Genomic DNA, 15,008 nt, shown 5'->3' with positions numbered 1-15,008 from the left:
AGTGAATCTTCTGTGCTTTATCCAGGGATAGTACCCTCACTTAAATAGAGAATATAATTTAGAAAAACTCAAAGGAGCAGGAAAAACTCCACAAGGATGGTACGATGGGGTGAGGGGAGAGTATGAGGATGAGTGGGAGTTGGGGTAGTATCCAGTCTGCTAATGGGGAAAGTCCAGTAGCCTCCACAGTTCAAAGGCAGGCAGGCATCATTTGATGGATCTAGCATTCTGACACTTTTTAGCAGGATTCATCCATTCCTGAGGATCAGCAGAGAGAATTGGCAAGATCCTGACTGGGCATTAGAGCCTCAACCAAGCAGATGGGGGGACAGGGCAGGGTTTTGAGTTCTGGGCTGGGAAACTGAAGCAGCAGCAGCAGCTCAACTTTGTATATTGGGCCAACATAGCAGGTCTGGGAAATGATTCATTTTAGAAGCTGCACAAATTCTCAGAGCTAGTTTTTTTGTTGAATATCTGAGCAGTAAGACTTAATTCTGAGCATCATTTCTAATTTTCTGGCATCTTTATCATAACTGGTTCGGAAATGGAGGGGAGATGGATACGGGGCCTGGGGAACAAGGGCCGAGGTTGACTGACATAAGGGCTGGTGTCTGAGACTCTGGACTGAGAAACTGATTGTACTATGCCCCGTGTCCTTTGGTACTTTATAATGCTATTTTCTTTCTTGCAGTGAAAAGAATAATCGTAAAATATAGCACAATTTCAATAGGGTGATAAATCATGATAACGGATATTTTGGTGTCTTGTTATTCTAAAATAATCTGATTATTGTAATCAAAGAAGGATAAAAGCAGAACTCCCAAAATTGATTTCTCAGGTCAAATTGGCCTATTAGGTAGAAGATGAAATCGTGTATTTCAGCACTTCAGCTCTGCATAATTGATGGGGCACTACCTCTTTGGCTATTCAGCAGAGATTCTGTTAGAATCTGCTTGTGTAATTTGAGGTTGCACAATTTATAACCTTCATAATTTTATAGATGTAAAACTATCTTAGAGATACCTATTCTTTATTCTTGTCAATTAATAGGTTCAATTGAATGTTGAAGATATATAATGAAAATCTCACCTTGATCCTGTATGTTTTCTTCCTTCTTTTTACACTAATAAATCTACTAAGCTAAGCCAAACACTAACATGCATGTGGATAAAATGATAGCCAGCTTTGTGAATGCACATATTTTTTTTCTCTCTTATCCTTCTCAGGGACTGTATGAATATTTGATCAGACTTCAAAGAAAATAAAGGAGTGACTTATGATTCACTTTTCGCTTAAAAAACTAATTTATATATATTTATTTTGAATTTCTAGTTACTCTCTTAGTAGATGAACATTTTACAAAGAGTAATTATATGTGTTTTTAAGGTATAGCTAGGTACTGTATATGGGATAGTTTACAAGAAAAAAAAAGATTACATAATTGATGAATTTGTACACTTCACTATTAAGATGAGTAGTTTGTTAATTTAAGCAATACCTCATCCATCATAACTGTATCAGTATAGGAAGATGCAGTTGAGACTTTTCATCTACTATTAATGGTAGGACCAGAAAAAACTCAAGTTTTTTCTTTTTTTTAAAGAAATTCAAACATTTATTCAAGTTTTCAGTGGCTTTAGTCAAGGCAAAAGCATGTTTTGTAAATTATGGCAGTCCATGAATTTAGTTTTCCTTATGTATTTAAGACATTGGCTTATGATATTAGCCAACACATTGTATACAGTTTAGGTTCAATTGGATATAATATTCTGGACTACTTTAAATAAAGGTCTAGCAAATTACTAATTCTCAAATCTGCTACATATGTTCAAATGAGGTTGTTGAGACTGCTCTCCACAAGTAGTGAGGCAGGATCCACAGAGGAATGCAGCCAGTCTATTGAAGTTGTGAATGACATCATCATTATCATCATCATCATTATTGGCATTGGCATTGTCATTGTCATCGATCATCGATCATCATATTCCCTTTTATTTGCTTAGTATTTCTGCCTATTTGATCTTCTTGAGCAGTATTGCAGTTGAGAGAAGAGATGATAAAGAGGAATACTGTTTCAGCTTGTTTACCTTCTTAATTTTGCTGGTAACAAAAGAGCTGCTAATTTCACTGGTGAATTTCTGAGGGACAGCTAAACACTAGCTAAAAGCATTAATCTGATTATAAACTCAAGTACCAATTTTAATTTTAATCTACAATGAGGATTATAATAATGAATGAAATCAGAATACTCATACTGTTTGATCACTACTGCTGTGTCCGAAGGAAAATGTACCTTGGGAGCCAATTATTATCAGAAAGTTGTTTGTTACCATGGAATAAAAACAAAGTGGAATAACTTTAATATCTCGTCTTATGTCTGTTGTGTATATAATTTTAATACTTTAATTTTAAGCTTCAAAGTATAGAGGTGTTTTATTATTTCTAGTCCCCCCTGCACCCTGACTACATTTTGTTCTACTTTACTAGTGAAAATTCCAATGATTTATTTAAAGTCAATTAGTTAGTTGCTAAATCCAGGAGTAGAATCTGCTATTCATTTTTGTTTCTTTGACTAGTTAGTGGATGCTTTTGTTTCTGATTTCTGATTATATTCACTTATGTATGTATATTTTTATGTTGTTAGATATTTACAACATTAAGCCAACAAACATTTTTTGTAAATAATATATGAAGGTACATATGTTTATTACGCATTGAATCAAATTATAATTAGCTGTAGATTTGAAAGAAACTTTTGAGATTGTTTTGAGGTTAAATGAAGGGATATTTCCAAGTTGACATCCCAAGAGTATGTCCTTGAACTCCCTGAACCTAGGAATGTAAAGGACATATAGATGTCTAAAGGGTGAGGATGTGACATCCTTAGATGTGAGTTTGCTGACGAAAAAAAGTTGTGGATTACTCATACATTTTGCCCAGTAACTTTTTGAGGAGAATTATTTAAAATTGTCTTTTTAAAAAGCTTTTGGTTTTAAAATTTAGTATTGCTTACATCTCAATAGTTTCAAATAGCAGCTGAGAGATTATGTGATAATGAATAGTTTTGTAGATCTGAAAAACCTAAATTGATCCAAAGATCAAGAAAAATGTATTTATTTATCTTCAGAATATATTTTTTATAAAAGTTAACTAAAAATGAGGGTTTATCTACTGTCTAGAGTATGCATCGTGCTCCTGTAATAATAGGAAGCACCTTGGCCTGGGTTGGGATCCAGGCTCTGCCACTTGAATTTGGTAGATTCATTCCTATATCCTCTTATAATTGCCTTGAGTAGCGCTATTGGAGGAGGTCATTGAGAGGACATGACCGCCAGTTGACCCACAAGCCGGAGGAGGGCAATCAGAGGCTCCTCACCCACTCCCATCCTTGAAATGTACATTCCACTGTTCCCACAGTGGGAGCTCTTTTCAAGGAAGCAACTGCCTTGAGAAAGCAATGTGTTGTTGAGACCATCTGGATGGCATAGGTGACAGAACCCAGTTAAGGCTTCTATATAAACTTTTAAAATTCTGGTAGGCGAGTGCAGAGCTGTACTTGCGACCGCCCAAGACAAGCCTGGTGTGTAAGTTCCTTTTTTTGTTAAACCTGCCACCTACCAATCCCGAGCAATCTGCCTCTTCCTGTGGTCTCTCCTTGCCCTTCCTGTACGTGCTCAGTTTCAGATTTCACTCAGGAAGCTCCTGTTGAACCAACAAGTTCCTAAAAGAGTAAGTTGATGGAAATCAGCTCTGATTTCGAGCCACTTACAGAGATAAGAGAAAATCACAAGTGTCTTGGTTTCTCTGTGCCTCTCTTTCCTCATCTGTAATTTCTATTACTGTGGAGCTGATAATCTCATTTATTCAAAGTTGCTGTAGACTTAAATGAGCTTGTTGATGTTTAAGGACTTTGCAAACTGCATATATTGTGTTAATCAAATTTTAATGGCTTTTAAAATTGTTATTATTTTGCCTTTAAAGTTTTGCACTGTGAAGGCATGGATATATTGAAAGGAGAGTAAGAGCAATGAACAACAACTATTGATATAATAATAGTTCTAATTTCATATATTTCTAACCTGAATTTAGAAGACAACAACCTTTCATAGTTAGAGACTGAACAAAAGGGTAATTTGGTGAGTTTTGGAACATTCTAAGTCAACCACTCTATGCCTGAGATTAGACCGTTTTTATAATTGAATCTGCACATGGTATTTTTATTAGTCTGCTTATGTGGTGGGAAATCAATTTAGGTTTCTACACACTGCAGGCAGGATAGACACCTGTCAGGGGCCAGAGACTCATTTGATTCATGATGGCAATTGTAGTGATGCAGTTTAAGTGCAAAAGAAGAAAAGAATTCTTACCGATTGCTTTGTTATTGGGAGATGGACAGACCCCTTCTCTTTACTTTTACTACTAATGCACTAAACATACTTAAAGAAGCTCTAGTCTGATTCTTTTTCAGTAAACATCCATATTTGCTACCACAGATACACTTGCATTAAGCTACAGTCTATTTTATATAGAAAGAAACCAGTTTCTGTCTCTCCATCTCGCCCTCACTCTCCTCTCTCCCCCTATGTGTGTGGAGGATACACTGCATCCAAACATGAACTCATCACTCCATCCTGGTTGTCCCATGACTAAAAATGAATATTTTGATGTAATTGCTTCTGACCTGCTTCATTATTTATTAATAACTGCTTGAAAATGCCACCCGTTGTGTTCTTAGTGGGATTTTTAGGTTTCTGCACGCAATAAAAATGGAAAACTTGGCAAAAAAGTTTTGTTTTAAACTCAAGCAGTTCTCCAATTAAAAAGACCTAATACAGCATGGGTGTGCTGGTAAGTTCTTCTGTAAGGCTTCCTAGTAGCATTTAAAGGCCCCTTTTCTCAGCCTGTTTTTCTCTGAAGAGGCAGTTCAAATGATGGTCGTCAGCCCTTCTTTGAAAAGAAATTCAGCTTACTTTGATTTTTGTCCATAAAAGAATGATCATTCACAGTTCTCTAGAAACAGGGGGTGGTAGGCAGGATTTATCTTAAGAATAATTTCATTGCCAGAAACTTTTATGTTAATTTTCATATGTGAGAACTGGTATTTTGTGGCTGAGTTTGAGACACTTAGAATGAAAGTAAGCTCAGAAAATCACCACAAGGGTATAATGGCTCTTGGTAGTTTTAGTGGGTTCCACAGTCTCATTGCTTGTGAGAGTAATAATAATATGTATCATAATTCTAAAAGCCAACACGTTGTGTTGCTACATGCCAGGAACAGCTAGTCATCTGCATAGCTGGCATTGGAAACTTATTTTTCTGGGTTGAGAATTTGTTCTCATAACCATCTATTTTTTATGTGTGGTTCCTAACAGGAGACCTTGTTGAGAAATTGCTTAATACATACCTGAATTTAATTATGAATTCTGAAAACTGAAATGATAACAAAAATAAAGTAAAATTATTCTTCCGTGGTGGTTTCTTTGACTTGACTTTCTGGTGAGGACTAGAGTTGGATCTTAGAGTAATAATCACAGGAACTCAGAAGTCTCTCTGAATGGTGTATAATCTTTGAGATGAAAATAGAAGGCAGGAATGCTGATTTTTCAAATTGGGAAACAGAAATGCAAATGGGGAAAGTGACCTTTCTTAAAATCACTACTAAGCGAGTCACTTAAGGAACTAAAAATATCATGTTATATAATTACTTCTTTCTGGATTATTTTCTATGTTGATGCTCCCGAATTTGCCTTTCTGTTTGTGGCAGTTAAGCATGGGTAAGAATGCCACATTCAGGAGGCAGGGCAATTTAGTGGAAGGAATACTGGACCAGAAATTGTCATCCCCATTTCACCTCTAGCATGCCTGGTGCCTTTGGGTGAATCACAGAATTGTAATAGTTGTCCTTGTTAAGCGTTGTGAGAATAAAATGGAATGTGGGTTCAAAGGGGAAAATATATTATTTATACATTTTTGAAGGACAAATGTTGTATGGTGCTAGACGTGCAGCATTGTATAGTACAGATATAAAGTTATATATGTTGTCCCTGCTGTGCTACAGATTTAGTGTTTTTATGGTCCATCCTTTTATCCTCTTCTCATTCCTGATTCCTATGATTTACTCAGGCATGCCTATGACTTTAGATACTGTATTCTGATGACCTCTACATTTATACTGCTGACCTTGACCTCTTTCTTGAGATCAAATTCTGTAGTGCCAGCCTCCTACCGGACATGTCCACATGCACGTTCCAGAACACCTCAGAACGACAGTTTCTGAAACTGAAATCCCATTTGGGTACCATCATGTTCCTACTGCATTTTCCTTTCATTCTGTCTCTCAAGCTAGAAACTTTGGATTCAATTGGATTCAGTTTTCTCCTGTTCTTTTGCCTTTTGCATGTGTTTTATCAGTGACCAAATTCTTTAGATTCTGCTTTCTAAAAATCTCTTGAATTCTATAATAATAAAATTATTATACTCCCTAATTTTTTGAGCTACTCACAGAGTGCAGGCTCCCATCAAATCCTTCCCGGACGCAGGCATAATAAATTTTTGAAAAACATGTTTTTAAGGGGGAACAATAGATTTAAATATCATTAAGGTGAGGTAAGGATTGGTGGGAGATGGTGTTCTGTTGACAGAAAGCTGAAAATTAATATACTTCCTAGAGCTGCTCTCTCTGCCTCATTCAGTAATTTGTCTTCACCTGGGGATTATAGATTCATGCAAGACCCAGTTTTTAAACTGCTATACAAGTGAACTTGGTTAATCAGGATGGAAAAAAAAGAATTTCATTTTTCCTGTCCCTAAAGCATAGGCTGAATGGAGCTTCTGCAGGACATGTTTGGTATTGGAGGGTCCCTTCTTCCTGCAAGTCACTCTAACCGCCACAGAGGGAGCAAAACAGGAAGGTAATGGGCTGGGAGGAGAGCCTGGACAGGGTGAGAGAGCGTGTGCTGAATTGTGACCCTGCGTAAGTGAATAGGCTTAAGTCTAAGCTGGATGGAGACCCTCTGGGACCACATTTACCACCTTGGCGGGATAGAGGATGGTTCTGCCCTGCAGGTCTCCTTAAGCACTTCCTTAAGCATCTCAATGCAGATATCCATCTGGGGTTCACTTGGCCCTTCTCACATCAACGTGCCTGACAGGCAGTGAAAGAAACAGTAAGTAGTTCTGTATCACGATTCCTGGTGAAAGCCAAAAACATCAATTTGATTTAGAAAAGGTAGTTTAGGGATGTCAAAATGTGATATTTGAAATATGTGAAATTTAACAAAAAGTCAGTAATCACCTGAATTGCCAGTTTCTCAAGAGTTTTCCCAATGTTCAACTTTTTTTCTTTCTTCATATATTCCACATGGCTACCAGAGAAATTTTTCCAAAATGCAGATTGACAGATCTTTAAAAAAATGGTTTCTCTTCAACTACACTTGCCTTCCTCATGTTTTCAACCGTGGTGGTTTACATTTTTACCAGCAATACTCAAATGTAATCCATTTTTTAGGTCCTTCTTCCTTTCATCACAAGGTCAGTCTTCACATGTAATTTCATCTGAAAACAAAACAGATAAAAACCCACACAAATAATATAGCCTCTCAACCCTTCTCACAAATCTGACTCCAAAAGCAGTGGAGAATAATATAGAGATTCAGTGAAGGTTTTCTTTGCGTACCAAATGACAAAGCTTTCTAAAAATCCTCTTCAAGCATCTCTTCTTTAAAGTTCCACCTTGTCAGGCAGCTGGCACACTTTTCTCAATTTCTTTTCTCTCACTATAAGAGCTCAAGCTTCCTGGGCTACACCTTCCCATCTCTCTGTGGCTCTGATCATCATTCCCGTATTTAATGTAGTCCTTCCTCAGTTTCCTTCATTTATGTCCCTATCTATCACCCTGTTCAGCAAGACAAAGGATGCTGCTCCAGCTCTACCTGCCTGAAAAGGGTCGGAGCGAGGCAGGGCCGGGAGGGGGAGTGTAATATTTGTAATTCAATTTTAATTTGTTTTTATCTAGCAAATTGAAATGAAGTCATGGAGTTTGTGAATGATTCACTTGTATATAAATTGGAGTGGATTAAAAGTTAACACTAGATAAATCCTTCTCACAGAGTCTCACTTTCTGTGCCTCTTTGGGAAGCAGACGGTTTTGGATCTCAGAGGAATTGGATGGCATCTCTGCAAAGCCTGTCTTCTCTCTAGTGGAATCTAGGGAGAAACGATTACATTTACCATGGCTGAAATTGCGGATTATTGTTACGCTTTTGAACTGTGACTGTTGACTGGAACTGAGGAAGTTTGTTTTTGGAAACTAGGAAGTTTCTTTTTCCTAAAACCTGGAACCAGTATCCTGGGCCTGACTTCATTGCCCTGGATTAGGTGCCTGTTTCTGAATCAATTACTGTGGACAGGAATAGGCGACGCTCTGACTGGGTACTTTTAGCACAGAGAAAGCCATGAGTTAAGAGTGGGGAGGGATCGTTTTTCAGTGGTAGATAAGAGTTATTATTATTTATTTTTTATTTTTTACCTAGGGAGTAAATTGAGGATGGTGACAGAAAGAAGTGTCTGTTACATTGGCACACAAAGCCCTGCCTCTCCTCTTCAGCTTTCTTACCCAGCCCCACCCTGCAATGGCTGCTACTTGCTGTTTCAGCCATGTCATGCCCTATCACATCTCTTTGCTTTTTCATAAGCTATGTCTATGACTGGAATGCTTTTCCCTCTCTTCTCTACCTGGTGAACTCCTGACCAAATGCCTTCTGTTTTGAGATCCTGCCCTCCAGATGATGTTGGCTCCTTTCACTCTGTGGTCCAACACCACTTTGTACTTACCTCTATGACAGCGTTTCTTTTATTTTATTGGGATTATTTGTCCCCTCCTCCAGTTTATGGGTATCTTGAGGGCTTCTCCATGTCTATGCATCCCCAGTGATGGACACAGACCAGGTGATTACAATTTTATTCCATAAATTTGTGTGGCTGGAAAGGTGGGGAACTTTAGATTAATCTCATAATCTGTTTCATCAAGGTTGTTGTTCTCAACCTGATTTCTGCTGCACTGTTCCAAAGAGAATGCTTGGAAATGTGTGGGAGAACTTTGGGTTGTCACAATGACTAGGACTGAGTGCCACTGGCATTCATTGGGCCAGGACCAGGGGTGCTAAACGTTCTGTAGTGCATAGGATAGTCTTCCACAGGAAGGGTTATTCTCTCCAAATGCCAGTAGCTTCCCCATTGAGAACTCCTTATCTAGTCTATCTAGTCTAAAGCACAGAAAAGAGGAGAACGATTTGATAGCTACAGAAACTGTGTTTCTGGCTCCCATCAACCCTCTGCACACACTGTGAATAGGAGAGTGTTATGCTCTATGAGCGGACGGCTTGAATGATAGGTTTTTCCTGTCCACTAAATCCATTTCTACCCCTGGCTATTTCTCCCATGTCCTCTGGGTCCTGAGGTTGGAGTGCACGACTAAACCACAGGAGAGTGCAGGATAAAAATCTGCTCTCCCACTCAAATCTCTCTTGTCTAGGTGTTCTCTAAGCCTGGGGAGAGGGACGTGGGAATTGAGTTCTGTGCATTTCTTTCAAAAATACGGCACGATAATTTGATCTTAATGTTCTATCCACTGCACAGAAGGCTGAGAGTGACTAATTTCAATGATCTTTTAAAAAATCTATTTATAGCAAGCCTTCTGGCTACAGATATCAATGTGGAAGGTGGCACATTGATTTAAATCCAGTTTTCTGTCACGAGGTGTCAGAAAAGCTAAATGGCTCTATCATGGTTTTTTAGGTCCTTTTCTTGGAAGGACATCCTTTTGTTCAGTGTTGACACTGACGTGGCTGTGGTATCCAGGATTTAGGAAGAGTGTGAGGAGAAAACTTGGGAGCTCAGTTCTTCAAACAAGGCTCTTTGATTCTTCACCTCAAAGACATTTTTGAAAAAAGATCTCTGAAACACAAGCTCAGTCATTCATGTGGTTTACTGTCCTGTGTTATGTGTAGCAAAAAGTCTTTTTGAACCAATTTACCAGGAGAGTCTGGAGCTTGGTATTCTTGATAATGTTTTCTGAAAGATGTTGCCTGTAAAGGATGCTTTATAAAGCCAAGTTCTAGTCTATTTACTGTATGTTTCTTTTTTTAGATACTCCCAGAAGTATAAAAGCATCCACTGCTACAGCTGAACAGTTTTTGCAGAAGCTGAGAAATAAACATGAATTTACTGTTCTGGTGACCCTAAAACAGACCCATTTAAATTCCGGAGTGATTCTCTCCATTCACCACTTGGATCACAGGTACGTGCGGCTGCTAGAGTTTCCTGTGTTTTCATTATATATGGTGAAATTAACACATTAAAGAGAAGTAAACAAAAGCAAGATATTCATGATTGGTTTAAAACAGCAAGAATAATTTTGCTACATTGTGCAAAATCAGAAACACAAGTAATTGAGATCAGCCTAAAAGCAGAAGGAGCTCTTGCTTTTGATGTTGCTAAGAGCGCACGGAAATCACCATTCCTAAAACCCATTTATTAATTACTAACTTCCTCATGAGTTATCTTCCTCAATGTTAAAATCAAACATACTTCCTCTTAATTGGTGAACAGTTAGCCGCAAAAATACCATATTCTGTTTCTTCAGGATATTGCCTGGGTTTAGAGTTTAATAGTCTTATAATTTTAATCACAGACAGATAAATTCTTTTTCAGCGCACTTCTTAGACTGTGGCAGTTACAGCTGTATTTTTGGATGTGTGTTGAATCAAAATGCTGTCTAGTATTTCCTAGCTTCTTGCATGCATAGAAGCATGATTAAGAGAGCTGGTGGGAGTAGTGAGGCAGAGGGGAGAGGGGTAAGAAGAAATTCATTCATGACACTTAGCATATACATAAATTGCTACTAAATAATATCAAACAGCTTAAAGTGAATCCTTCCTGAAAGAATAACCACAGTTCTGATAATGAAAGTTCTTTTGTGTTCATATTTTGAATGCCCACTTCATGACTATCTGGGGACATTGGGCAAGTCACATAACCTCTCTGTGCCTCAATTTCCTCATCTGTAATATGAGGATAGAAATAGTACCTCCTTCATAGGTAGTTGTGAGGATCAAAGAGTTTATATATGTAAAGTGTTTTACATATATAATGGATTTAATAATCCTGTTCAGATGTGGGCAGAAACCTCTTTTCTTGGTTTCTCTTATGAGAGATGGGGCAGCCTGGGACTTGGCAAATCTTTGCTCAATACTAAAGGGCAAACAGAAGCAAATATACGTGGAGAAAAATATATAGAAAATTGACACAGAGAGAAGGGTTCCTGATCACATTCTACCTGGATTACTCTCAGGGATTTAAGGCCCCATCTAATTCTATCTTTAGGCCCAAAGGATTCGCATAACTTCCCAGGCCCCTCACTTGGATTTCTTTCCTCCCAGGTTTTGGCCTGTTTTTGAAAGGAGGGTGCCATCCTAACATTCACCAGGTAATTGGCTTGGGCTCCTTAAGACTGAGCAAGAAAGGGAGAAGTCCATCTCCAAGGGTTCACCAGGGCTCTTGGCCTTGGTATGTTCCTGGTCCTCGTCTTCAGGTGATTGATATCAGGGGAGCTTCTCATTTGTAACACTGCGACCCTGCCCTCCTCCAGTGGGCTTTAGGTAACATGATTCACATAGAGCGAAAGATATTGTTCCTTCACAGAGCAGCCTGATTTATTGCTGATTAGTTCTGTTTGCTAAGAAAATTTCCCCTGTATTTTGGGCATGAGATTTTTCTAAGCCCTATGGCTTCTTACTACCCCATTTGTAGAGACATGGAACTCGCCTAACCTTCTTCCAGATGACATCCCTCACGACCATCCCATCCAGGTGGTCGATGTTTTGTTGGTCCCTAGAGTTGAATACATTAACTCTACAAATGTTTGACCAGCATGGATTTCTTATAATCTATGCACTTTCCAACTGATAACGTATTAAAATAGTTTGAAAATTTTTTTTAGCACCTTAGACATAGTAAGGATATGGACCACCGAAATACCCAACTTTTATCAGGTAGGTCCTTGAAGGAAGATTTGCTATCAGACAGATCCTACCTTACTAGTCCTATGAAGTAGATTTGTTAAAGTTATGTGTAGGGCTTTATATTGACTTATCTCAATTAAAAATGATATTTGTTTTTTTCAAATTAGCATAGCAATATATTTTCCTTGTAGAAAATGTGGACAACTGACAAGTGTAATAAAGAAATAGGAAAACTCATACAAATCATATCACCAGAAGAAGACTGATGTTGAAATTCTGTCATATTTTAATCCAGTTTTTTGTCTGTGTCGGTGTGTGTTCTTACTTTTGGATACTGAACTCATTTCCTTTTTTAACTTTAATAAATAACACTGTGATGAACATATTTATACATAAATCTTTGTGCTCAGCTCTCATGCTTTCCAATTATTCTTGTTAAATTGATTATTAATTCTTCATTCTTCCTTCATATCATCTGTAAATTTGATAACATTTACCTAAACAAATACCATATTTGAGATATAGGATATTTTTCTATGATATTTAAAATCCTATCTATTTGGAAGGCACTTTGCATTTGCTTGGGAAGCCAACAATTATTAAAGGCTTACCGTGTGCTAGGCACAGTGCTCAGTGCATTCCATGGGTTAGTTCCTTTTACGTCAATATTAGATAGTGGTTCAGAGTGCAGATCTGGAGAAGGACTGCTTGCATTCCAGTCATAGCTCAAAGACTTACTGGCTTTGTGACCTTGGGTAAATCACTTACCTCTTCTGAACCTCAGGTTCCTCATCTGTAAATCCGTATAAAGTGCTTGATGATACTAGAGAAAAAAATCCACTAAAGTCCCATCATATTGCAAGGTCATTATTCTCATTCTCATTTTACAGATAAGAAAAACAAGTCTTAGAGAGGTTGAGTTGTTAAAGGCTCCCAAGAGTAAATGCAGGTAGGGTTTAAACTCAGGTAGTATGATTATAGAGCTGGTCTCCTGTACCTCTGTGCTGTGCCTTCTCTCAGTGTCTGAAGTTGTTAGACTAGCTTCTCTTCTGCCTGTTTTTTCACAGTGTCACTTATCTAGATGATGACAGAGTCGGCACCCAAACCCACTTCTTCTGATTTTTTTATTCCAGTTTTATTGAGATATATCAATAATTGACATGCAGCACTGTATAAGTTTAAGGTGTACAGCATAATAATTTGACTTACATACATCATGAAGGTTATCACAGTAAGTTTAGTGAACACCCATCATCACATATAGATACAACATCAAAGAAATAGAAAAATAATTTTCCTTCTTCTGAGAACTCTTAGGACTTACTCTCTTAACAACTTTCATGTATAACACACAGCAGAGTTAATTATATTTACCAGGTTGTACATTACATCTCTAGTACTTATTTATCTTATAACTGGAAGTTTGTACCTTTTGACTGCCTTCATCCAATGCCCTCTTCCTCCATCACCTGCCTCTGGGAACCACAAATCCGATTTTTTTTCTGTGAGTTTGTTTGTTTGTTTTTGAAGCATAATTGACCTACAACACTATTAGTTCCTGTTATGCAGCGTATTTCTATGTATTTCAAAATGATCACCACAGTAAGTTAAGATGGCACCATACATACACACATACGTAGTTATTGACTATCTTCCCCACACTGTACATTTCATACCTGTGACTCATTTATTTTATAACTGGAAGTTTGAACCTCTGAGTCTCCCTCACTTATTTCTCTCCTCGCCCCAAACCCTCTCTCCTGTGGCCATCACCTGTTTGTCTCTGTATCTATAACTCTCTTTCTGTTTTGTTACGTTTGTTCACTTGTTTTGGTTTTTAGGTTCCACATATGAGTGAAATCATACAGTATTTGTCTTTTTCTGTCTGACTTATTTTACACTCAGCATAATTCTGATTCCTGAGTCCAGTATTTTTACACATCCACTGTGTTATCTCCTAACCTGCCGTCACCCTCACAGACCTTGTGCTTTGGTTTGTATTGGTTTTTTTTTCCTGTTGTTGTTGCTGAAGGTATCTTTCTTTCCTTAGTCTTATTCTCACCCATCTCTTTAGTGTCATCATTTCCTGAACACTTATTTATTCTCTGCTTATTTTCACAAAAAGTTAAGGAGGCTTATAGAGATATCTACAGGACAATAAGACAAAAATAAAATGAAATATGCAAACCAAGGCAAAGAAGAAATAGACAACCACTTAGATGATAAGGGAATGCAACTATTCTTGGTTCTGAGACCAGAGACTTATTTCTTCTATGACCTTTTATGGTAAAATATAGTGAGTGCCTTTAGAGGAACAAGTTCAGAGGACCTCGTGTCAGCTGGTGGCATCAAGCCACAGCGCGCTTCAGAAAAAGCAAATCTATAATGATGCCAGTAACGTGTATCTAGGTGTAAAGGTGTTTGAAGTTGTACTGTCTTTGAGGCCCTTGGTAGTGTGCACAAAAGTTCTGTGCAACCAAGTTTTACTGCTCAGAATGCCAATAGCACCTCCTATATGAAATCCTGATAAAAGACCATGTCTTCTAGGCAATACTCCATATCAATTGCTTTTCCCAGTGTCTTGAGAATAATACTGAATTCAAGTTAGACTTCTCTGATAAATACCCAAATTGCAGCTATTCTTTGTTGACAGTTAAATGAAAGGTGTGTTGAGCCTCAGCAGCAATTGAGTTGGAGGAAATACTGACATTTTATTATAAAAATTGAGGAGCCAAATAAGGCCGTGCCTGAACAGAAGGTACCCACATCCTCCTGTGGTGGCTGAAGTAGGCAGTTCCCAAGGGCAGGGCCAGGCTTTTTCTGGGTAAGTAGTGTGGATTCTACTCTCGCGTACTGATGGATGGATCCTCTAGAATGTGGAAATTTTAACTATGCTACAAATTTCAAACATTACATATAAGATTAATGCTTATAGTGAATTTTACAAATTAGGAAAATCACAAAGAAGGAAGAAGAAATCATTTGTAA

General features: G+C 37.9%; 1 protein-coding gene across 2 annotated transcripts in view; it reads left to right on the top strand.

The window, feature by feature from the left end:
* Positions 1–15,008, top strand: part of NELL2 (neural EGFL like 2) — a 456,105-nt gene that overhangs the window by 112,499 nt on the left and 328,598 nt on the right. For both annotated transcript variants that reach the window (XM_082634702.1, XM_082634703.1), the window contains exon 4: positions 10,147–10,297. In XM_082634702.1, coding sequence (XP_082490828.1) covers positions 10,147–10,297 — 151 coding nt within the window. The remainder of the gene's footprint in view (positions 1–10,146; positions 10,298–15,008) is intronic.

The sequence above is a fragment of the Mesoplodon mirus genome (assembly GCF_964341445.2).
Source record: "Mesoplodon mirus genome assembly, chromosome: 11".
In the NCBI taxonomy this organism is placed as follows: Eukaryota; Metazoa; Chordata; class Mammalia; order Artiodactyla; family Ziphiidae; genus Mesoplodon; species Mesoplodon mirus.
The sequence above is the reverse complement of the archived record's forward strand: the minus strand, read 5'-3'. Positions and strand labels throughout refer to the sequence as shown.